The sequence below is a fragment of the Mesocricetus auratus genome, unplaced genomic scaffold (genome assembly GCF_017639785.1).
Source record: "Mesocricetus auratus isolate SY011 unplaced genomic scaffold, BCM_Maur_2.0 Super-Scaffold_100676, whole genome shotgun sequence".
Taxonomy (NCBI): Eukaryota; Metazoa; Chordata; class Mammalia; order Rodentia; family Cricetidae; genus Mesocricetus; species Mesocricetus auratus.
The window spans coordinates 18,957,905-18,981,430 of record NW_024429266.1 but is presented as its reverse complement, the minus strand read 5'-3'; the positions used below and the strand labels follow the sequence as shown (position 1 = coordinate 18,981,430).

The window sequence follows — 23,526 nt, the reverse complement described above, 5'->3', positions numbered from 1 at the left end:
TGGTAAATTTGAAAAACCAGAGACTCAGAATTTGAAGGAAACATCTTAATTAACATGATTCCTGCCAAATTATCACTTTACTTTGATAAATGAGATGGTTTTCTATAATTTAGCTTAACAGATAACAATGTTTTGAGCCTTTCTGAATTTTCTTTATTATGATTTTAAAATCCTTAGTTAAATTATAATGGAATGAAGTTTATTAAATGCACAATGCTTAATTTGCCTACACTTGCTGGATTTTATATGCAATGCCAACATTCAAGCTTTACTAGTGTATTAAATATATGTTTATGATTCTTAGGAAGAATGGTATTTCCCAGAGTACACACCTGCATATAACTGTGCCTTACAGACCTCAGCTGCCATGTGTCTTCACTTGAGGACAATTCAAAGCAAACAAGCCGAAGTTTATTCCCTGGGTCACACCTGATACTTGTCAGCCGTCCATAGACAACCACTTCCATTCTCCCGGTGTCATCTTCTATGCCATAGCAAATGAAGTTATTCCTCTCATTTTTCTGAAAAACAAGTTAAGTTTCATGCTTTAGGAAATATGTCAAAACTGGTCACATCTATGAGAAATACAGTTTTGTGATAAACCTGTCCTTGACAAAACAAGTATGGCTCTTAGGTTTAGAATCACAGACACAAGGGCCAGTGAGATGGCTCAGTGGGTAAGGGTAATGGTGTTGTTGGCAAGCCTGACTACCTGGGCTCCATTACCAGGACTCATGGTAGAAGGACTGTACTCACTTGTGAAGCTTCTCTTCTGACTTCACAATACTTTCATGGCCTTTGTGTTTCCTCTCAACCCTCACAGAAAATATAAAGAAATAACTGAAAGAATAGAATTATAGGAACAAAGGAGTTTAAGGTGTTCTGGTGAAAAATCTTTTCTTGGAAATCACTCTGGAGGTTTTGTGAGCCTAGCCTTTAATGACTGAGCCATCAGTGCGGCCCTTGGAAGCCAATGTTAAGTTTTACCTACCTGAGGACTTCATATGCTGGGAGTTTTTAGGTAAATTAGTATCTTACTAAGTACTAGTGGTAATATATCAGAATAGCTGAGGTTTCCTAAGACTCCCAAGACAGAGATCAAAAATAAAAAAAAAGTAACAAAATCCATTTAATTACAATTGTGGGTTTCTTAGGTACCTCAGGAGGCCTAAGAAGAAAGGCCTCAGTGTGAGCTTGAGAAATACTGTTATAATTCCATTTCTAAAAATTTATTTCAAATTTTTTTGATGAAGCAATTTCAATCTAAATTGATACAGTACACATTTTGCATAATTTGAAAACACAAATTGCAACCATGTGAATGAGAATTTTTAGAAAAAAGTTGTGACTGTAGAAGTTCTTTGTAATGCTTCGTGATTGACTTACTCGAATTTCAGAGAAGTGGAAATGTTGAAGTATTGCAGGTTCAGAATCTAATATCCTTATCTTTGTCTAGTTTCGTCCTCTAAAATAGCCATTTCTTTTTTTACGTTTTTTAATTTAAATTAGAAATAACCTTGCTTCACATGTCAATACCAACTTTCTCACCCTCCCCTCCTCCCCTGGCCCCCACTAGTCCCCTCACTCCCCAGCCCAATCCCAACTCCGTTCCCCATGGAGGGTGAGGTCCTCCATAGGTGATCTGCAAATTTTGTCATATCATACAGGGCAGGGGCTGGGTCCTCCCCAATGTGTCCAGGCAGAGAGAACGTCCCTCCATGTGGAATGAGCTCCCCAAGTCCATTTGTATGCCAGGGATAAATATAGATCTACTACGCCGGTCCCCATAGATTGCTGAGGCCTCCTCACTGACAAATTTAAGGAGTCTGGAGCCATCCCATGCTGTCCTCTCAGCCATCAGTTTTGGGTCCATGAGCTCCCCCTTTTTCAGGTAAGCAGTTTCTGTGGATTATACCAGCCTGGTCTTGACTCCTTTGCTCATGACTCCTCCCTCTCTGCAACCAGGTTCCAGGAGTTCAGCTCAGTGTTTAGCTGTGGGTATCTGCCTCTGCTTCCATCAGCCACTGGATGAAGGCTCTAATGTGGCATACTCTGTAGTCATCAATCTCATTATCCGGGAAGGGCATTTAAGGTAGCCTCTCCACCATTGCTTAGTTTGCCAGTTGTTGTCATCCTTATAGGTCCCTGGAAATCTCACTAGCATAAGATCTCTCTTCAAACTTATAATGCCTCCCTCTATTATGGTATCTGTCATCCTGCTCTCTTCTATTCTTCCCTGAAAATAATATTATTTTCAAAGAACATGTTCTGATCATAGTTTACCCTCCCCTACCTCCTCCTAGATAATCCACTCCTACCCACCCTTCCAACTCCACACTTTTTTTCTCTCTTTCTCTCTCTTAAGAAAATTGACAGGTGAATAGAGAAGATGAACTAGCAAGAATAAAACAAAATGAGCAAACTAGCAAACACAAAAAAGAAATAGCATGAGAAACAAATAGACACACAGAGACACACACATCTTTTTAAATGGATCATATTTGCTCAAATCTGATATCTATTCAGTCAATTACTTCTTAATCCCTCAAAGGTTAAATCTACAGCATTTAGTACTGGTATTTTAGTTTGTGTCTCACTTAATTAACTTATTAATTGTGTAACCAAATGTAACAGCATAGTCAATAATAGCATGATAAAAGTAAAAAAGCCATGACTGATCCATACACAGTGAATTATGAAATCATACATTGAACAAGCATACTAATGAATTGGTGCATTGGTACCTAATCAAACACCAGAAAGTCAAAAATTTATTTTAGTATCTTCAATTTCATTGTGCTTTATTGTAAATTGTGAAATTAAACCAATCTATTAATCTCCACTTTCCTCTCATTATTTAAAATGTTAGTCACTCCTTCAAAAGATCTCAATAAAAAGTAAAGAAGATGATAATGAGAATACATTAAAGAAATAATCTTTACTTGGGCATGGCTTCATTCTAGGGCAAAATAGTCTATTTGATTTTTTATTGTCATCATCTGAAACTGTGTCTAGGCTATGGTTGACTTTTCATTCACAACTGAATTGCCAATAATATGGTAAAGGAAGCCTTCAAAGAAAGAAAGCCTGAAAGGAAAGTATGCTATAAACTGAACAGTGTCTGGAATAGGATGGCTATAGATGGATTGTCATAGCCACCAATATGCTAGTTTGTTGATGAATCTCTAAAGAATTTTCATGGGGCTACCTTAAGGAGAAGAATGATAAGAAATTATCCCAATCCCCAAAGGGAGGAAACCTTAGGCAACTCTTTCTGAAAAGAAGGGCAATTACTTCCTGTGTTAAATAAGTTGAGCAAGTTAAAACTCAAAAATGTTAGATTGCAAAATAAATTTTACAAATAATGCAATGTCTTACCTTAAATACTATAAACTCTCCATTCACATATGTCCCTTTCATTTGTGAGAAAAGATCCTTGATTTTAGGAGTTGCATTGGCTCTTTGCTTCAGTGTATTTGGGATAACCATTGCTTGGTTAACATTCACATCAGACACACAGGTAGTGCTGTGTATCTCTAGAAATCCATTGCTGTCAGAATAATCGGATATTACAATTATCTTTTTTGGAATGAATTTGTTCTTTAGGACTGTGTCAAAAACCTTTACTCTGAAGAATTCAGTCTCAGTAGCTACAGTAGCATGGAACATCCATTTGTCCTTAATCAAATCATAGGTAAATGGTTCTGTGACTTTCAACACCATCACTTCTTTGGGTCCCTGCTGATGTCCTTGTTCCTTAGAAGGCTCCTTTGGTATGTTTCCTCTCCCTGGTGTCTGCATAAAACCCAAACAGGATAAACATCATAATTCAGGTAGATCACAATGCACAAATCCATTGATAAGAGTGGAGAACATCTAAACACTGACTGCCATAATGGGATCTAGATAAAGGAAGAAATGGATATTTACCTAAATCATTACCTACTGATTCCATTTAATACTAATTTATCTGGTAGATAAAGGGGTAGATAAAGGGATTATATTCATATTTGTGGGGAATGAACCCAAAGCCTCCAATGCTTTATTCAAGTCTTCTGTTGAGGATCATCTTGAAGGTTTCAATTACCAAACTTTGACTAAAAAGTCAGAGCTTTCTGGTAAAGTGTTAGGTAGGCATCCCCAGGAAGATTCCCTTCAAATATTGTTAATCAGAAAGGGTTCATACCATCAGCTATTCTTTTTGCATAACAGCAGGCATGGAGGAGAATTCAGGAAGAGACAAAATTTGTGAAGTCATTTTAATTTGATCGCCTGCCTCCTCAGCATTTTACTACATTTCTGCGTATCAGAAGAGTGCTTTGAAATGGAAGAACACTGTAGAACTGAAAGAGAAATCATGGTGGCAGTCATGGCCAACCTGGGTACCAGCTCAGTAAGGCAGCTATAGCTGGGAGCACTCTTTGAAACATGACTTCGAAACATACAGACTTCACACTGTGGGTGGTAGGATTTAACTCAGATTCTTGACCTTTGTGTGATGACACCAGGAGGCACATTTCCAGTATAACTGGAACAGTAATTCAAAATATGAAAACAACACCTTGATAAAAAGTGCAAAGTGTAAAATTAAATAAGAAAATGTCTCACTATACTTACATGATCAGGTGATCACTGATCAGGCATTTTCTTAATAGAGTAGAGCATACAAAATATTTTAAAGTTGAATGTAGGGAAGGGTCAGTAACTATACACAATAAAAGTGAATAATTATTTATACAAAATTATGTGCACACATGGATTAACTAAGAAGCCTTCCAACTTTGGGCTAATCTCTGTCATTATATTGTGAAAACAGAAGGCCATTACCCTGGATGGACTGCTGCTTTTCGTTGCTGGAGGCACCAGAGAAGCCTGAAGACTACTAGATGCTGTTGCAGGACACACCCGTGGAGCCAGGAGACTGCTGAATGCTGTTGGTGAAGATGCACATGGAGCCAGGAAACTTTTGGATGTTGTTGCTGAAGGCATCTGAGGAGCCTGGACACTACTAGGACAAGGAAGGGTCTGCATAGTTCTGGATGCTGCTACTCCTGGAGGCACGTGAATGGCACCCACACTCTTAGACACTGTGAGTGGAGCAGCATGAAGAGGCTGGATGAATTTGGCTGCTGCTCCTGTATGCTTTTGAGTGGTTTGGACTCTGTTTGTTTCTATTGGTATAGGCACCTGAGGAGCTGCAACACTCTTACATGCTGTTGGTAGAAGTACGTGAGAAGCCTGGAAACTACTGGATTCTGTTGCCGGAGATGCCAAAGAAGCCAGGAAATAAACAGGTACAGTGTCTATGGGACCTGGGACCTCGGTATTCCTGGGTGCTCTTACTGTAGCAGAGTTAAGAGTCAGAATGCTGATGGGTGTTTGAGGCACCTGAGTGGTGCAGACATTTCTGGACACTGCTTCTGGAAGAGCATGGGGAACCTGCACATTGCTGGAGGCTGTTGCTGGAGACATCTTTATGTTCTGGGCTTTACTTTTCAATGTCTCAGAAGGAACGCTAGGGGTTTGGATACTTCTGGGTGCTCCTCTTTGAGCATGGGGAACCTGAATGTTGCTGGAGGCTGTTGCTGGAGACATCTTTATGTTCTGGGCTTTACTTTTCAATGTCTCAGAAGGAACACTAGGGGTTTGGATATTTCTGGGTGCTACTCTTTGAGGAGTGTGAGGAGCCTGCATGCTATTGAATGCAGCTGCTGTAGGTGGACAAAGATTCTGGGTATTGCTAGGCACTGATACTAGAGACATCTGAGGAACACTGAAAGAGCTGGACACTGAAGGCATGCAAGGGACCCGCACACTACTAAATGCTGTTGCTGAATGTACATGAGGAACCTGAATAGCACTGGACAGTGTTAGAGGCATATGAGAGTTCTGGTGCATGCTGGAGTTTGATGCTGGAGACATTGGAAAATTCTGGCTAGGTGGTGCTGGAGAGCCATGAGACATCTTTGAAGTCAAACCTATTTCTGGAAGTGCATAAGGAGTCTTGAGACTTCTAGAAGCTGTTGCTGAAAGTCCCTGAAGAGTATCCAGTTCACTCACAGCTGAGAGGGTGTTATTCGCTGACAATTCTTGAAGCTGTTTTTTTTTCTGGGAAACTTCTGTGTTTATAGTGCCATGTTTTTTGATGCCTGGGTTTTTCTGTTTCTAAAGTAAATTAGGATTGAGATAGTTTTTAATACCACTTAATGGTTTTTGAAAATAAAGCCAAGTATATCTTTTGTCTCTTCTGAAAAGAATAATTTTACCCTGTCAGCTTTCTCCTGGGCTGAAGGAAGCATTTTAGAACATACTTAAGCATTTCTAACACCTAGACATTCCAACTTCTCTTAAAAACCAGGTATTGAATTTTCATAAGTCTGAGATGGAATATTTGCTCAAAATACCTTACAAAACTGGTCAAATATTACTTGGTTTGGTTCAGCTCTTAGTGTTATTTTGTGTTAAATGAAATTTATAGTAAAATTGGTTATTTCCATACTTTTCTTCATGAAGACTTTCTAATTCATCAAATATCCAATCCTTATTGTCCACACAGGGAGCCCACCACCCCCACAGTTTCAGGTGGTGTGACTGAACTTGTGTGACAGGTACCATAAAAAAGTGGAGCACAGAGATGAATTTTGGTGGAGGGGGATGTAGCTCAGTTGACAGAGGGCTGGACTAGCATGCCTGAAGCCCATCTGGATTCATTTAAACGTTCATTTAGGTCTTTAAAATTACCATAACTCCAGTTAAGCGAAACTTTTACACATGTGAGAAATCCTTGTACTTCAGGCAACAGATCTAGTTATGGTCTTCACCACACTTTTATAATCTTAGTAGAAGTATACGATTTTAAAGATTATAAATTTTGCTTTAAAAGTGAAGGTAAGTTAGTATGCAAATACATTTGTATAATTGAATTGGCCATTTTTTCTGTTATCCTTTTTATGTTTTTGATTGTCCAAGGTGAAAGTCTTCTAAACTGCAGCAATTGCTAAGAAGATGATGCCATTCAAGATACAATTATTACTAACTGTGGACTAGTTTCCAGGCTTGTGTACATTTTGGGTTATATTGCTGTCATAATTTACAAGCAAATTTAATAAGATATGCCCAAGGAGTTCCCATGCTAAATAAGAGGACCTACCATTTATAAAGATTAAATGTTGGTCACATATAGTGTTCAACACAATTGTACTATGTAGTAAAATAAGATTTGTGTAAATTGCAGTCAGGATCTCAAAATACATGCCTGATTAGTGGATGGTATGTGTGTATAATTGAGTATGTTAAAATGAGAGTAGATGAGAAGTTCTTTCAAGGTTATGGTTATTGTAATTATATTAAAAAGGCATCAAAATGTCGGGGGGATGTTGTTCCCTTTGATGAAGAATGACTGGGAGAGTTTAGTCTGTGCCTGAATGGATCTGAAGGGATTCTCAGCAAAAGTGACCATTAAAGTTATACAGTATTTGGTCAGTGAGTGGACAGGGATAAAGGCTTCCAAGCAGGGATATAGCATGTGTCAAAGCACCTGCTGAATAGAACACAGAATGGTGAAAATAACCTCTGAGGTTGGGTCACTAGCAATGGAAAAAGGACTGAGAAGAAACTGGGCAATAGGGATTGATAGGTTCTTCAGCTTATCTTTGTCTGTCTACCTCATACCTTCTTCTGAACCCTAATCAGTTTCATAAATACTTATCCTTTGCAATCCCATTGAGGCTGTGATACTTGGTTAGATAATTTAATGAGCTATTTAATGATATACAGAAAATATTTGTAGTAGGGAGCCATTGAGACATTTTTCCATGGTTGTGGTGAGTCAAGTGATATGCTTGGGAAGGGGCACGTACTGGGAATAGGAAAGTGGTACCTTGTTTGAGGAACTGATGGATGGTGTTGGTGGAAGCTTTTGAGGAGTCTGGAGACACCCTTCATCTTTATGTGTGTTGCTTCGCGAAGGTTCTAGAAGCTGAGTTGTCTCCTGGGTGAGCTTCTTTTTCTTTCCACCTTCCGTTTTTGTGGGTGTTTTTCTCTTTTTCTGAAAGAACCATGTTTGTTTTTCATTATTGATTTTCCCATGTGGGGGATTAAATTGCAGGCTTTATACATGCAAAGTTGGGATTTTATGTACAGTTTTATTCCCAGCCTTTGCAATGTCTTTAGTACTAAGCAAAGCATAATATTTTCAAAGCTATAAGAATTTTTGTTTTATTATTGGACTCTAATTATATTTGTGCAACCTCATCCTTAAAACCTGGATTGTATAGTGTAGATGTTCAAATAATAATGGCCTCCATAGACTCACAGAATTGACCAACAATGCTTGGTCACCAGGGAGTTTTCAGCATTAGGAGGTGGGGCCTTGTTGGCATAGGTGTACTTTGTTGGAAGAAGTGTGTCACTGAGGTTTCAGATGCTTAAGCCAAGCCCAATGTGTCTCTATCTTCCTGCTGCTTGGAGATCAGGATGTAGAACTGTCAGCTACCTCTCTAGAACAATGTCTGCCTACATGCTGCCATGCTTCCCTCCATGACAATAATTGACTAAACCTCTGAATACAAGCAAGTCCCAATTAAATTTGTCTTTTGATAAGAGATGGTGTAGTCATGGTGTCTCTTCAAAGCAATATAAACCCTAACTTGGACATACATGATTGTCTCCTAGAAGAGTAGAAAAATTACATCTCTCTCTATTTATCCCTGTGAGGGCCAAAGGTATTTGGTGTAGAAATTAGGTTTTCTCTTTATAAAAGCCATGTTACAAAGCAGCTTCTATTCCAGTAAATGGTCTTTAAAAAGCCACATAGTGATTGAGTGTTTGCATCATTGGGGGGTTTACACTGCACATGTTAAAGCACATGGGAAATCTGACACAAAGTGAGTGACAGATCACTATGAATTTGCTGACTTAGAACCCTGTTCTCACTATAACCTTAGACTAGATACATAAAGTATGACATCTTCCTAAGGAATTAGGAAGGTAAAGAACCCGAGTAGAAACTTTTTGGAGGGAGATTAGCTACCTTACCGTTGAAGAGGGTTTAGTCATGCTTGACTCATCATCAGTGGAAAGAGATTGGGAACTACTGGGTTCATCTTGCTTTCCTTTTTTCACTGCAGTTTTATTTTTTTCTTTCTTTTGCTTTTTAACTATAGGGATGAAATAAACACAATAAATCCAGAGAAATGGTTAAGATGACTGAATCCCACCCAGAATTATTTGTTTTCTTTCTTTCTTAAAAAATGAAATTGATAATTTATTCCATTTTCATTAGCAATTTTACAGAAAGTCAATGATTTCATGTTGATTCTAGCAAAACCTCACTCCTTCAATTTTACAAAAAAAGACTCAGGAGCCAGATGTTGGGGTGAAAACCTACAAGCCCACAGAGCCATAGTAAGCATCCCATTGACCTTCCTATTCTACTGGTGTCCCATAAATCTCCCTTTTCCTATACTGTCTTAAACTAAAACCTCTCAAACTCAGCGTCCCTCACCCCTACCTACTGTTCTTCTCTCACAGTCTAGGTCAACTTCTAAGGAGGATAATTCCAAGTCATAGAAAAAGAGAAAGGATTTTTATTTGATATTTGATATAGCAAAATAGTAACATTGGATTTTTACTTCTGTATTGGGAATATATTTTTCTATGTAATTCAGGGTATTCTTAATCTGCAGGTCTCCTTGAATGAGCCTCCTTCTGCTAAATTCTCAGGTCAGAGTTGCGTAACATTATGTCCAATGGTTTCTTAAACTTAGTGTCTTTATAAAGACAACCTTCTTCACATGTCTAAAGTGCAGACTTCTACTTAAATATTAGATCATATTTCTTACCAGAAAAGGAATTAATGAAAGGGTAATATTGTTAATCAAGTGTTAGTTTTCTCTATTTAAATGTTTTAAATGGTTTTTAAAATTTTTTACTTTATCATTTTTTAGTTTTTCTATTTTGAAAACTGGTATTATTTTATTTACCTACAAAGCAAAGGACATCTCCCAGAAATATATAAAGTTTCTTTATGAGAAGGAATTTCTCAGAATCAAATCAACTTGTTGACATCTAAAATGCTTCTACCCCTATATTTTCTACGTCATACATTGGGAAAGAAACCTATTAGCTCTGTTCACTGCAGGGAGCTAGAAAATTTTGGTGGCAGAGCATGGAGAAAGGATGAGTGTCCTGGGTACTCCCCTGTTACCTTTTGCCTTCTCTTTTTTAAGCTTTTTAGCAAGGTCTTCAAGTTCTTTTATGCCTTCACACACTTTTATCAATTTGTCCAGTCCAGCATCATGTGAGAATGTGTCCTCCATCATGTCTGCCACCTGAATTCTGTCATATTCATCTTGTAATTTTTTAGTTAGATTTAGTTCTTTTCTTAGTAAGGACTTGATTGTCCTAAAATGGTAGTCATCCATGCCCTCTAATCCTTTTAGGAGAACAATTTTCTTGTATTCATTCATCATCTATGAAATTATGGGCACGCCTAAAAAAAGAAAATGAACATAAGTTTGCACACATATACAGACATTTCCAAAACAAGGATATTCTTGTTTGAATTAATGACCCCACTTGACCATATTGTCCATAATTGCATGTGAGAAAAACAGAGGTAAATACAAGTTGTGCCATAGTGCAAAATGGATGCAGAACTTCTGTTTTATAAGTTTAGGAAATTCTTCCCCACTAGTCACACTAGGTGACTTAGGCCACTGGCAGTTGTGGTAGAAAAGTGTTGGAATCAGTAATTGTTGCAGTGTTTAGAATCTAGTCTATGAGTGTTAAAATTCTGGGTCATTTTCCCATCGTTATTTGGCGCTGGAGCCCATCCATAATATCTGACTGTGGGTTTCTGTTTTTTCTCATTCTAAAGTGAACTACATGCAAATGAACTCCATCCTAATACAGTGAACCTGGATGAATAGTGACTGAAGTAACATGGTCCATGCTGAGCCACTGACCCTTGTCCACTAGGCTTTCCTTGAAACACCCACTCATTAACATCCTGTCTCTCCTGGGCTTGTGATCTTTGAATCCTTTGTGCTCACAAACATCTACATACATTTCAGAGCAGCACTCTAGAATTTATTGGGTGGAACTGTGTCAGTAGTTTCTTGATTTTATCCTTTCAGGCTTGACTCAGTGATTCTAATTTGTCATAAGACACACTTTTCTACCTACTTGTAGCATGAATTATAATTGTTCTTAACAGTAAAAACTCAGAGTCAACTATCAGGGGGTGAAAATTGTAGGATCATATAAGCAAAGCAGCCAGTCACTACAGAGTTTTTACCTCTATCAATGCTCAGACCAAAAGGGTGATCCTCAGGCTGCTTTCTCAGACTGCCTGCTTCAATCTATGCCCACTAGATTCTGGGTATTAATATGTGTTTAGACTCACTGCCAAAAAGCTAGACACTTTAAATTTTGTCTCTTTAAAATGCCTAAAGTATCTTGCAAATTTCAAAGCCTCCTCTATGAAATATCCAAAGTCTCTCTAAAGTTCCACAGTCTTTAAAATTCAGCATATCTCAACTGTGAGCTCTTACAAAATAAAAGAAAAACAATAAGTTAAATACATTCTTATTCCAAAAGGGGAAAACCAGGTCATAATTACATTCAAATGAAAGCAAAATCAAAATTCACTAGTGTAGAAAGATTCTCTGGGCTCCAAGCTTCTTGGCTTTTCCATTTCTCCTGCTCTTTCATCCAAGCACACACAGTGCTTCTCCTATGCTTAGGCTACCTCTCTCCTCACCTGCTTCTATCCTTGGTGGACATCCCATGGTACTAACATCTCAGAAATTCTGGGGTCCCCAATGCACCTGGGCTGTATCTTCACCAATGACCTTTCATGGTCTTTCACAGTGACAAGACTCAGCTATTTCCCATCACTTCTTCATGCCTCCAAAACAGTACCAACAGGGGGAGTATTTCACATTGCAATGTTTGTTTGGTTGTCAGCACAAGGTGCGGACTTGTCACAATGTGGACCACAACTTCAAATTCTGTGTACTGACAGTGAGAAGACATTTCCCAGTTTATACCTCAATAGTGCTGGTCCCTTCTTGATCACAGCCAATTCTTGAGTCCCAGCAGAGCAGGATCATAGATTTGAAAATCAAAATATTCAATGGCCTCCCTCAGTAGATTCTTTAGCGGACTCTCAATTTTTCCTCTGAAAATTTCAAACCAGAACTGCATCATCTGCCCTGTGCATTACCTTGTAAGTTCCCACAATAGTTCATTGATCTCTAAACACTCAATAGCTTTTATATCCCAAAGTTACAAATTTCTTTCATAATCCTTCCTAAAACACAGTCAGGTATGTCACAATAACATCCCACAAACCCAGTTCCAAATTCTGTCTTAGTTATAGGTTCTATTGCTGTGAAAAAACACCATGACTAAAACCAATTTGGAAGAAAAGGGTTCATATCATTTTACATTCCACATCACAGCCTTTTATTGAAGGAAGCCAGAGCAGGAACTCAAGGCTGGAACCTAGAGGCAGGAACCTAAGTAGGAGCCATGAGGAACACTGATGGCTCGCTGATCCTCGTGACTTGTTCAGCATTCAGGAACACCTGCACAGGAATGGCATGCCCCCAATGGGGTACACACTCACACCAATCATTAATCAAGAATGTGCCGTACAAACTTTCCTACAGGCAATGTTGAAGGAAGCATTTTCTCAACTCGGGTATCTCTAGATAATTTAGTTTTGGTCAAGATGATAAAAAACAACCAGAGCACACACTTATAAAGAGATAATATTTTAAGTGATGGATTTGTATACCTATAATGGTGTATCGTATTTCTTAGTATTTTGTCTCTTCATAGAACCATAAGTAGCAATATAGAATGTGTTTTGTTCCAAATGTGCATAGATGCACACATATACTCTTTATGTGTATGTGAGAAAGGATATTTATCTGTGAATTTGAGAAAACACATAATATTTTGATAGACACAGCAGTATGTTTTTCAAGTAGTAAATTAACAATGTATAAACATTTTCAAAAAGTTTAGATGTTTGAGAAACATAAATGATACAGCAAGAGATATATCCTTAAATAAATATACATCTGCAATCAACTTCTCAAACACTCTCTTCAAGTACACATTGAAAACTCTAAAGTGTTGGTCGCTGGTGGTGCATGCCTTCAATCCCAGAACACGGGAGGCAGAGGCAGGTGGATCTCTGTGAGTTCAAGGCCAGCCTTGTCTACAGAGCAAGTTCCAGGACAGGCTCCAAGCAATACAAGAAGCCTTATCTCAGAAAAAAATAAAACCTGTAAAGAAGCCTTTAAAATATTCTAAAAGTAGGCAATAGACATATATTTCTAATTAACTGTCCCATGAGTACCCAACATTTTCTACCAGAAAATAAAAAACAATTCAAAGCAAGCTAAAATTTAAAAAATACTTTCAATGTAACAGTAACCAACTCACTATAGTTGAGATATTGCTGAGAAGAAAGTTAATGATAAGTATGTTTGTGGATGTTCAAAAAAAGATGGACTTGAGTAACTGTGGGAATCTGTGGAGCTTTGACCTATGTATAATCGATTGTTTCTCATCCAGTGCAATATCAGAATAATAGAGTACAGCCCATGTCCTGATATATTTTCAGTAAATACTATTTCACAGTAATCCTTTAATTTCACTATCCTAACCTTTACCCAGTCAACCACAAAAGCCAACAAGTTCCATCTTATCTCCAGCCAAGATAACGAAAGCCTTTTTCTCTTTTGGTTTTCCATTTCCTCATACTTACACTTAGAAAGCTATTTACTATTTTTTTATAGCCAAAATGTGTTTTGGTTGGCTAGGCTCCAGTAATTATGGAATAAACATGTCTGATCCTAGTTTATATCCAAGGCAAGAAGCAGAGATAGTTTTGTTTGAATAAGAAGATAAATGAATAAATCTCTCAGAGTCTGGGCAGTGATGTTGCAATCCCTGAACTTTGAAGAACTGGGAGTAGCTTTAAAAGACAGGAAGAATCACACTGTTGAGAGTCATTTCCCTTTACTTCAAGTTGTGCAGCTCTGAGTGTCTTGTACAGTGCTCTCCCTGGGAAGAGGAAGACAAAAAATGAGGCCTCCTCCTATTTTTCTTAACTTTTGTTGTTGCTCCTAGCTAGTGAGATTATGAGCAAATTGGCAAAGAACGGGCTGGTGAAACCAGCAGAGACAGCTGATCTAAACAAGGGGGAGCTCTTGGACCCCAGACCAATAGCTGGGAGGCCAGCATGGGACTGATCCTGACCCCCTGAGTGTGAGAGTCAGTGAGGAGGCCTGGGCAACCTATAGGGCCCTGAGCAGTAGATCAGTATTTATCCCTGGCATACAAATGGACTTTGTGTGTCCATAAGACAAAGAGGAATGCTCTCTCAGCCTGGACTCTTAGGGGAGTGCCCGGACCCTGCCCTGAGTGAAATGGCAGACTCTGGAGATCCCCTACATGGAAGGAAGTGGGGATAGGGTGGTAGGCTGGGGGTGATGGTGGGGGGTGCAGGAGAAGGGGAGGGATAGGGAACTGGGATTGACATGCGAAGCAAGCTATTTATAATTAAAGTAATAAAAAAAGTTAAACAAAAAAAAGAGAGAAAGGTTTCCATATTGTATACACTTCCCTACAATGAAACAAAGGTCCACTGGGCTCAGTTATTTTCCTTCATACTGGGATGTTCCAAGCTTAAGCCTTCCTGTTCAACAGATTTACCCATGGTAAGAATCACACTCCTTTGAATAAAAGTAATTTCTAAATGGGAAAGTGTGAGCCACCCAGACCCTTCTTCTTTTCTACTCAGTGTGTATACGCAAGAGGAGAATTCAGTGTCTATTACCACAAAGAACTGAATGTGCTTCCTGGGCTGAGGACAGTCTCTGATGCAAGTACTTTGGGTTTAAGCACTTATTAAAGCTTTTCCTTATTTTTCAATAGTTCCTAAGTCTGAAGATTGTTCAAGCAGATTGTTGCACAATTCGCCTTCAATTAATAGGAAGGAATTTGGCATTAGCTGCTTCTTTTTAGTCTATAGTGAAGCTGTTCATTCTTATGTGGCCAAGTTAGTGAATCCACAGTGTCTCTGCATTATTTATGGATAAACATAATAGGTAGTGGGACTATTTAATGACAATATGGAAACCCCCAAAATGGAAAGTTCTGAACTTGTAGTCAGACCAAGTCCTGAAATAACCTTGTTCTACAGTGCTATTCTGTTAAGGAAAGTGGGGAAGCATCTGCTATGTATTAATTTTGAGATTTTTTTGTGATATGGGAGCCTCCTAATTCATTGAACCACAGAATTTGCATTTATACCGCTGGATTTTGCTTCTGCCTATATCTTACTCTTCTGATGTCCAGATCCTTCCCTTTTGGAATTAGAAAGTATGTGCTTCACTTTTTATTTTACTGGAGTCTAAAAGTACATTTAGGATGTTTAGGATTTTATAGACTTTGGATTTCTAGAAAGTGTTGAAAAATTTGAAGAATATAGGATTTTGAACTGTATTGGCGTGAGACCTTGGGGAACAATGAAGGAAAACTATGATTTAAGAGTGATGCTTTCAAGTGAGAATGGTTAAGTACAGCTGGAGAATATGGGGGCAGAATATTGGAGGGAATATGTAATTAGAATAGCTAATTCTAAAGATCTTTCAAAATGTCAAATGGAAACTACTACTGTATATACTTTATAAAATAAATGCATATTCATATAAGAAAGTGTTTAAATGGAATTATGCTCCATTTAATGAGTAACAATGATTCTACTAGAAACCTGTAACCAACAAACAAAAATCCTAAGTCAGGAATAGATTACTTTGGAGTTGTTGATTGCTGAGGCCACTTAACATCCCCATGAAAACACACACACACACACACACACACACACACACACACACACACACACCAAGCTAGTGCCAGTGGTCTTGGTTCCCTTCCAGAACATGATAGAGGCATCATATATATGAGTCATAGATCATAGAGCCATCAGCTGGTACTGACCTTGAAACTACATTCCCACTACAGTATTGGAAGGTGCTATGCATGCTACCAACAGAGTAAAGTAATCACCAATCTTACCTTCTTTGTGGGAATCCTTGAAAAAGACCAGGAAGAAATAACTTAAGAGCCAGAGGTGGTGAATGACTACAGGGGCACGGTGTTTGCCAAACACAGCTGGACGTGTGTGAACACAGGAGCTCAGAGCAGTTGTGGCAGCATCATAAGTTTAAGCTGGACAAAATCCCAGCATGAAGTGAGAGGGGGTGGACACAAAGTCTCATAGCCAGCTAAGGGGTTTTTGGAACTTGATAGTTGCTGGGAGGGCATGGGGCAGGCCCCATAATTGGTTGAGCACAAACTGTACTTGGTGAGTTTTAAAGATAAAGGAAGATATAAACTCTGATGGGTATGTATCTGAAAGGAGTTGTGGGAGGAGGTGAATATGAGCAAAATGCAGTGTGTTCAAAGAATGGGCTGGCAAAACCAGCAGAGACAGCTAATCCGAACAGGGGAGAGCTCTTGGACCCCCAGACCGACAGCTGGGAGGCCAGCATGAGACCGATCCAGACCCCCTGAATGTGAGTGTCAGTGAGGAGGCCTGAGCTACCTATGGGGTCCTGAGCAGTGGTTCAGTGTTTATCCCTCGAATACTAACAGACATCGTGTGTCCATAACACAAAGAGGGTTGCTCTCTCTGCCTGGTCTCTGAGGGGAGTGCCTTGACCCTATCCTGAGTGAAATGACAGACTCTAGATATCCCCTATGTGGAAGGAATTGGCAATAGGGTGGGAGGATGGGGGGGGGATGGGGAAGTGTAGGAGGAGGGGAGGGAGAGGAAACTGGGATTGACATGTAAAACAAGCTATTTAAAATTAAAATAAAGAAAAAAAGAAAAAAAAATGAAAGAAAGCAAATACAGTTCTTCCTTAATGAAAACTGCAAACCTTATAAGGCACACATAAAGACCTGATAGAAAAAATACTTAATTTTTAAAAATGCGGAAGAGTAAGTACATAACATGGTTGAGGAGCAGATGAAAGAGGACATACACATTTTCTGGTGCAAGATAGAGGCATTCTACAGTGAAGTGATGGGAACAGAAGCAGAACAAAAACCTGCTGATTACCAGACCATAACAAAAATCTAACCAGTCCAATAACAGCTTTTGTGAAATATTATTTAAGAAATGTACTCCTAGGTTGTTAACCAAACATTCTTTAACAGTGGAAAAAATCCCAAATGAACTAGAAACAAAGGCAATCCTGTTTATCTTCATCAGTGGAGCTTTAACAGTATTGAATGCAGAAATTCTTATCAAATACCAAAGTATGGTAAGTTTTCCCATCCTAGAAGGAGGTAATAGTTTTAACTGTGGGTTTATCTACTAATGATTGTACATGCTTTTGTTATTATTTTGTTCCTTCACATCTCTGTAAAATCATGGAATATATTTTGATACAAGTGTACATATCCACACACACATGCATTGTATACATTCAATGTCTGTGAGAGCACACATATCCATGAATTTGAAAAAATCAAAAGGAGAAGTCACAGTTTTGTGGTCAGTACAACAATGTATTAGTTACTGAATGAATAAGGTGAAAACATCCATAGAAAATCTAGAAAGTTTGAGCAGCATAACTGATAAATGTTGCAAGATGGGTCTAACACAGGTACAACTCTCAAACTGACTATTAAGTTATGTAGTCCAAATGCACATGGAGTACTAAGAGAGTAGGACAAGAAAGCCTTTAAAACAAACAGTAGGAATATATTTCTATTTATCTATCCTTTACATCCCTTACATCTTATGACAAAATCCCAAAACTAGTAAAATATAACCAATGAAAAAGAACAACTTTCATGATGACAGAGAGTTTCTCCCAGTGACTAAATTTAATTTTTACTGTCTTGTGTGGAGAGGAGAAAAAAGTATTAAGTATGCTTAATAAAACAGGATGTATTTGCGTAACTATGTTTTCAAATCTTGGAAAATTTTTACTATACATGTCCACTGGCTTTCATGCTGTGTATTGTTAGGACATTACTAGATAACACAGCTCCATGTGCAAATTATTTTCCACTTGATATTATTTTATGGCAATTTTTGCTCTCACTGCCTTGTCCTTTACTCAGTCACAGGCCACAGCCACCAGGTTTTGGCTAATCCTCCAGCCAAGATAACTAAAACTTCTCATCCTTTTCTATTTACTCATACTTAGGAAGTTTATTTAACAGCCTGCAACAATCAAAATGCATCTTTTCTTGCCTCAAACCCCAGAGATAGAAGAATAATGATGTCTTCCATCTCCCTGCATGAATCAATAGAAACTAGCTACAGGGTTTCACTGTCCTTAATGCAAATAGAACCATCCCTTCTCCCCCACTCTCCTCTGGAAGAACCACTACTGATCCCCCTGTCCTTTCGGGTTTCACAGAGCTATCTATTCCTTATATAAGGGCAGGACTTACCTCCCTGGAAATTCTTTCAGCAATGTTTAGATTGTAGATCCTCAGAAAAACCTCTCAAAATGTACACACTGGGATTTTGGTATGTCATTAGATGCTGAGAAAATGTAGTATTTACAAAATAACAGGGAAGACAAGGAAACTGGTTAAAGTAAGTTCCTAACTTGAACAGTGCTTAATGTCTTACGCTGTGCTGTCTCCCTGGGGAGACTTGTGATGAAATAGGACTCCACCCAGCAGTGTTCATAGCTTTCGATTTCCCCAGCTTGTCCACTAGAACAGTTTATTTCCTGTTACCAATGTCGTTTCCAGGAAAAAAAACCCACAAAAACAGAGCTTTTCTCACAAATCCCAATCCTGAGCCTTCTTATTCAACAGATTTAGATGTGAGTCACTGAGAATCTTATACACATTTGAAAGATGGTAAAATCACCAAGAGATAAAAGTGTGTCACTCAGCCATCTTACCCTCCTTTTCTGTTTAGGATGGAAGCAGTCAGAGGCAAACTTGTCAGATTCCTTTGATCCTTGTACTTGCTTGCACATTTCCCGGGTAGGGAAAGATCTGTGATGAATCACTTTTGGGTCAAGTACTTTCTGTAGCACTCCTTAATTTAGTAACGGTTCCCAGGGCCTAGCTTTCCGGAGCATAATTTTACAAGAAACACATAACACCAAATTCAGGTAGCTAGAAAGTAATTTGCCATTAACTAGTGTCTGCATTATAGGTCAGCTGTCTTCTTTCAGCCTAAGATAATGACCCCTTGGCATCCATTATGGGAAAACACAATTGATCACGGGCTTTCTTTTTTTTTTTTTCTTCCTCTTTTGGATATATTTATTGAATTACCCATCATGCATCCAATTTACAAAGCAGTGAGGATTCTTTCCATAAATAAGAAAAAAAGAAAAAAAAACATGCAATAAAGTAAGCCAGGTGTCACCATTGTATTTTACAGTAAGGGAAAGGTTCATTTCCTCCTGGCCCCTCTCCTGTCACCAAGCAGCTATATAACATGGTAGAGTGGGAGGAGCATCAGGCATCAGCCTGTCTGAAGCACTTAGTCAATAGGTAAGCATAGGCAAGTACTTGGGTCTCTGGATGCCTCAGGTTCCTGTAGCATTTTTTCTTTTAATTTAAAATAGAAACAAGCTTGCTTCACATGTCAATCCCAGCTTCCTCTCCCACCCCTCCTCCCCGGATATCCACTATGCTCCCTAACACCCCCCCCCAATCCCCACTCCGTTCCCCAGGCAGGGTAAAGCCTTCCATGGGGACCTCCAGAGTCTGTAGTTTCCTTCAGGCAGGGTCTAGGCCCTCCCTCAAGAGTCCAGGCTGAGAGAGCATCCCTCATTGTGGGCTGGGCACTCAAAGTCCATTTGTATGCCAGGTATAAATACCGATCTACTATCCAAGGCCCCATAGATTGCCCAGGTCTCCTTACTGGCACCCACTTTCAGCGGGTCTGGATCATTCCTACACTGGGCTCCCAGACATCAGTCTGGGATCCAAGAGCTCCCCCTTGTTCAGGTCAGCTGTTTCTGTGGTTAAACCAGCCCAATCTTGACCCCATTGCTCATCACTCCTCCCTCTCTTCACTGAATTCCAGGAATTCATTTCAGTGTTTAGTTGTGGGTGTCTGCCTCTGCTTCCATCAATCACTGGATGAAGGATCTGTTTTCCAGACTCTGGCGGTGGGATTGTATGATGACACTCTCCTGATCCATGTCTAAAACCCATATATGAATGAGTACATACCATGTTTGTCTTTTTGTCTCTGGATTACCTCACTCAGGATGGTTTCTTCTAGTGCCATCCATTTGCCTGAAAATTTCAAGATTCCATTGTTTTCCCGCTGAATAGTACTCCATTGTGTAAACGTACCACATTTTCTCTACCCACTCTTCATTTGAGGGGCATCTAGGTTGCTTCCAGGTTCTGGCTATTACAAATAATGCTGCTATGAATATAGTGGAACAGACGTCCTTGTTGTATGAATGTGCATCTTTTGGGTATATGCTTTAGAGTGGAATTGCTGGGTCTTGTGCTAGACTGATTCCCATTTTCCTGAGGAATCTCCATATTGATTTCCAAAGTAGCTGTACAAATTGGCACTCCCACCAGCAGTGGAGGAGTGTTCCCCTTTCTCCACATCCTCTCCAGCATAAACTATCGTTGGTTTTTTGATTTTAGTCATTCTGACAGGAGTAAGATGGTATCTCAGAGTTGTTTTGATTTGCATTTCCCTGATGGCTAGGGATGTTGAGCACTTTCTTAAGTGTCTCTCAGCCATTTTAGACTCCTCTATTATGAATTATCTATTTAGTTCTGTACTCCACTTTTTAGTTGGATCCTTTGGTGTTTTGGAGACTTGCTTCTTGAGTTCTTTGTAAATTTTGTAGATCAGCCCTCAGTAAGATGTGGGCTTAGTAAATATCTTTTACCATTCTGAGGGCTGCCTTTTTGTCTTGTTGAATATGTTCTTTGCCTTACAGAAGCTTCTCGGTTTCAGGAGATCTGATTTATTAATTGTCGATCTCAGTGTCTGTGCTACTGGAGTTATGTTCAGGAAGCAGTCTCCTGTACCAATTCATTTAAGAGTACCTCCCACTTTCTCTTCTAAGAGGTTCAGTGTGGCTGGATTTATGTTGAGGTCTTTGATCCATTTGGACTTCAGTTTTTATCACAGGCTTTCTGTATAATACTGAACTGAACTAGCTACATAAGATTGATAATACTGAAGCCTTGGAAACTTGTTGAAAAGCTATGAGGCTTCAGAACCTAAAATAGTGTTTATATGACTGATTTTTCATGTTAAGGATAGTGGATGGTGTCTGTACTATTGTTACACCAAGGCATGGAGCAAATGACACCAATCAGTGGAAGTTAGTTTGAGAGCTTTAAAGTTAATCCAAAAATAAGGTAATGCCATGAATTGTGGTAATAGAAATGGTAATAATCAATGGTAATGCCATCATTTGGCAGGGTTTCATTGATTTGCCTGGGTAGAAAAGATTAATGCACATTTTCCAAGTACTGGTGTTTGGCATCTTTTGTATCTCTCTGTATTTCATAGTTCATGAGGTTGGGAAGGCTTTCATTTTCTAATATCTTCTTCAAGTTCTTTCATTGTTTTAAAGCTTTCATTGTGCAAATATTTTCCTTTCTTGGTTATTTCATTCATTGTAATTTTTAGTCTGTTTTGACTAGGATTATTTCTTTCATGTGTTTGATATTTTTAATATGTTTGTCATTTTTATATAGGAAATCTACTGATTTATTTATTTATTTTACATAGCAACCACAGTTTCCCCTCCTTCCTCTCCTCCTGTTCCCTCTCCTTACCTCCGTTCTATCCTCCCTCATCCAGTCTTCCTCTGTCTCTATTCAGAATGGGTAAAGCCTCCCTGGGAGTCAACAAAGCATGACTTTTCAAGTTACCCACTCACCACCTGTATCAAGGCTGAATAAGGAATCCCACTAGAGGGAATAGGTTCCAAAGAGCCAACTCATATATCAGGGACTGGTCGTAGGCCCACTGCTAAGGGGCCACACAAAAGACCAAGCTACACAACTGTCACTCATGTGCAGAGGGCCTAGGTCAGTCTTATGCTTACTCCTTGGCTGTTGATTCAGAGTTTGTGAGCTCCCACAAACTCAGGTCAGCTGTCTGTGGACTTCCCCAACATTATCTTGACATCCCTTGCTCATATATCCCTCCTCCCTCTTTTCAACTGGACTCCTAGAGCTCAGCACAGAGCTTGGCTGTGGATCTTTGCATTTGCTTCCATCAGGTACTGGATGAAGGCTCTGTGATGACAATTAGGGCAGTCACCAGTCTGATTACAGAGGAAGGCCAGTTCAGGCAACCTCTCCACTATTGCTAGGAATCTTAGCTAGGGTCATCCTTCTGGATTGCTAGGTGTTTCTCTGGCCCCAGGTTTGTTCTTAACCCCATAATGGCCCCCTGGTCTACAAGAGCTAGTTCCAGGGCAGCCTCCAAAGCCACAGAGAAACCCTATCTTGAACAAACAAACAAATAGATATCTCTTTCATTACTCTCCCCATATGTTCTGTCCCTAACTCTGCCCATCTTATCCCTCATGTTCCTATCCCCATATTCCCTACCCTTTTCCCCCCCACCCCCAGTTTACCTAGGACATCTCATCTATTTCGTCTTCCTAGGGAGATCCATGTATGCTTCTGAAAGTCCTCATTACTTAGCTTCTCTCGTGCTGAGGATTTTAGCTTGGTTATCTTTTGCTTTACATCTAATATCCACTTATGTATGAGTACAAACCATATTTATCTTTCTGGCTCTGCATTACCTCACTCAGGATGACATTTTCTAGTTCCATTCATTTGCTTACAAATTGTTTTTTATTTTGTTGTTGTTTTCCACTGAGTAATACACTTGGGTAGATGTACCACATTTTTTTTTCCATTTTCAGTTGAGGGACATTTAGGTTGTTTCCAGGTTCTAGCGATTATGAATAATGCTGCTAAGAACATAGTTGAGCAATTGTCCTTGGTATGATTGAGCATCCTTTGGGTATATATCCCCAAGAGTGGTGTCACTGGGTCTTGAGATAGATTGATTCCCAATTTTCAGAGAAACTACCATAATAAAGAAATCTACTGACTTTTATGTATTGCGTTTTTATTCTTCTGTTTTCTGAATGTTTTTATAAGCTGTAGGAGATTTCTGATGAAGTCTTCAGAGTCTTTTAAATAGAGTATCATATCATCTGAAAATAATGATACTTTGAATTCCTTTTCCCCTTTATTGAAAAGATTTTCTCCCACTAATTTTATTTTATTTTACTACAGTTTTATTTGGTTGTACTCTAGGTCCTTGAACTATCTAATCTCTGGTTCTTGGTCACCTAAACAGTGTCAGGTACTGGTTCCAATTTGTAGAGTAGACCTTAATTCAAATCAGATATTGATTGGTTATTCCCACAAGCTTTTCACTATCATTGCATTAACTTATCTTACAGACAGAACATCACTGTAGATCATAGGCTTTCT

The 23,526-nt window shown here is 39.0% G+C and overlaps 1 protein-coding gene across 1 annotated transcript in view; it reads right to left on the bottom strand.

Annotated features, from left to right (window-relative positions):
• The window catches only part of LOC106021785, a 43,813-nt gene extending 25,135 nt beyond the window's left edge, over window positions 1-18,678 (bottom strand). Inside the window, exons 1-8 of the mRNA XM_040738935.1 lie at window positions 18,499-18,678; window positions 12,054-12,184; window positions 10,208-10,492; window positions 9,037-9,158; window positions 7,880-8,047; window positions 4,828-6,165; window positions 3,379-3,795; window positions 333-521 (exon numbers count right to left, since the gene is read on the bottom strand). Of these exons, the coding sequence (XP_040594869.1) occupies window positions 333-521; window positions 3,379-3,795; window positions 4,828-6,165; window positions 7,880-8,047; window positions 9,037-9,158; window positions 10,208-10,472 (2,499 nt within the window). The 5' untranslated portion in view covers window positions 10,473-10,492; window positions 12,054-12,184; window positions 18,499-18,678. The remainder of the gene's footprint in view (window positions 1-332; window positions 522-3,378; window positions 3,796-4,827; window positions 6,166-7,879; window positions 8,048-9,036; window positions 9,159-10,207; window positions 10,493-12,053; window positions 12,185-18,498) is intronic.
• Between the last annotated feature and the right edge of the window lie 4,848 nt (window positions 18,679-23,526).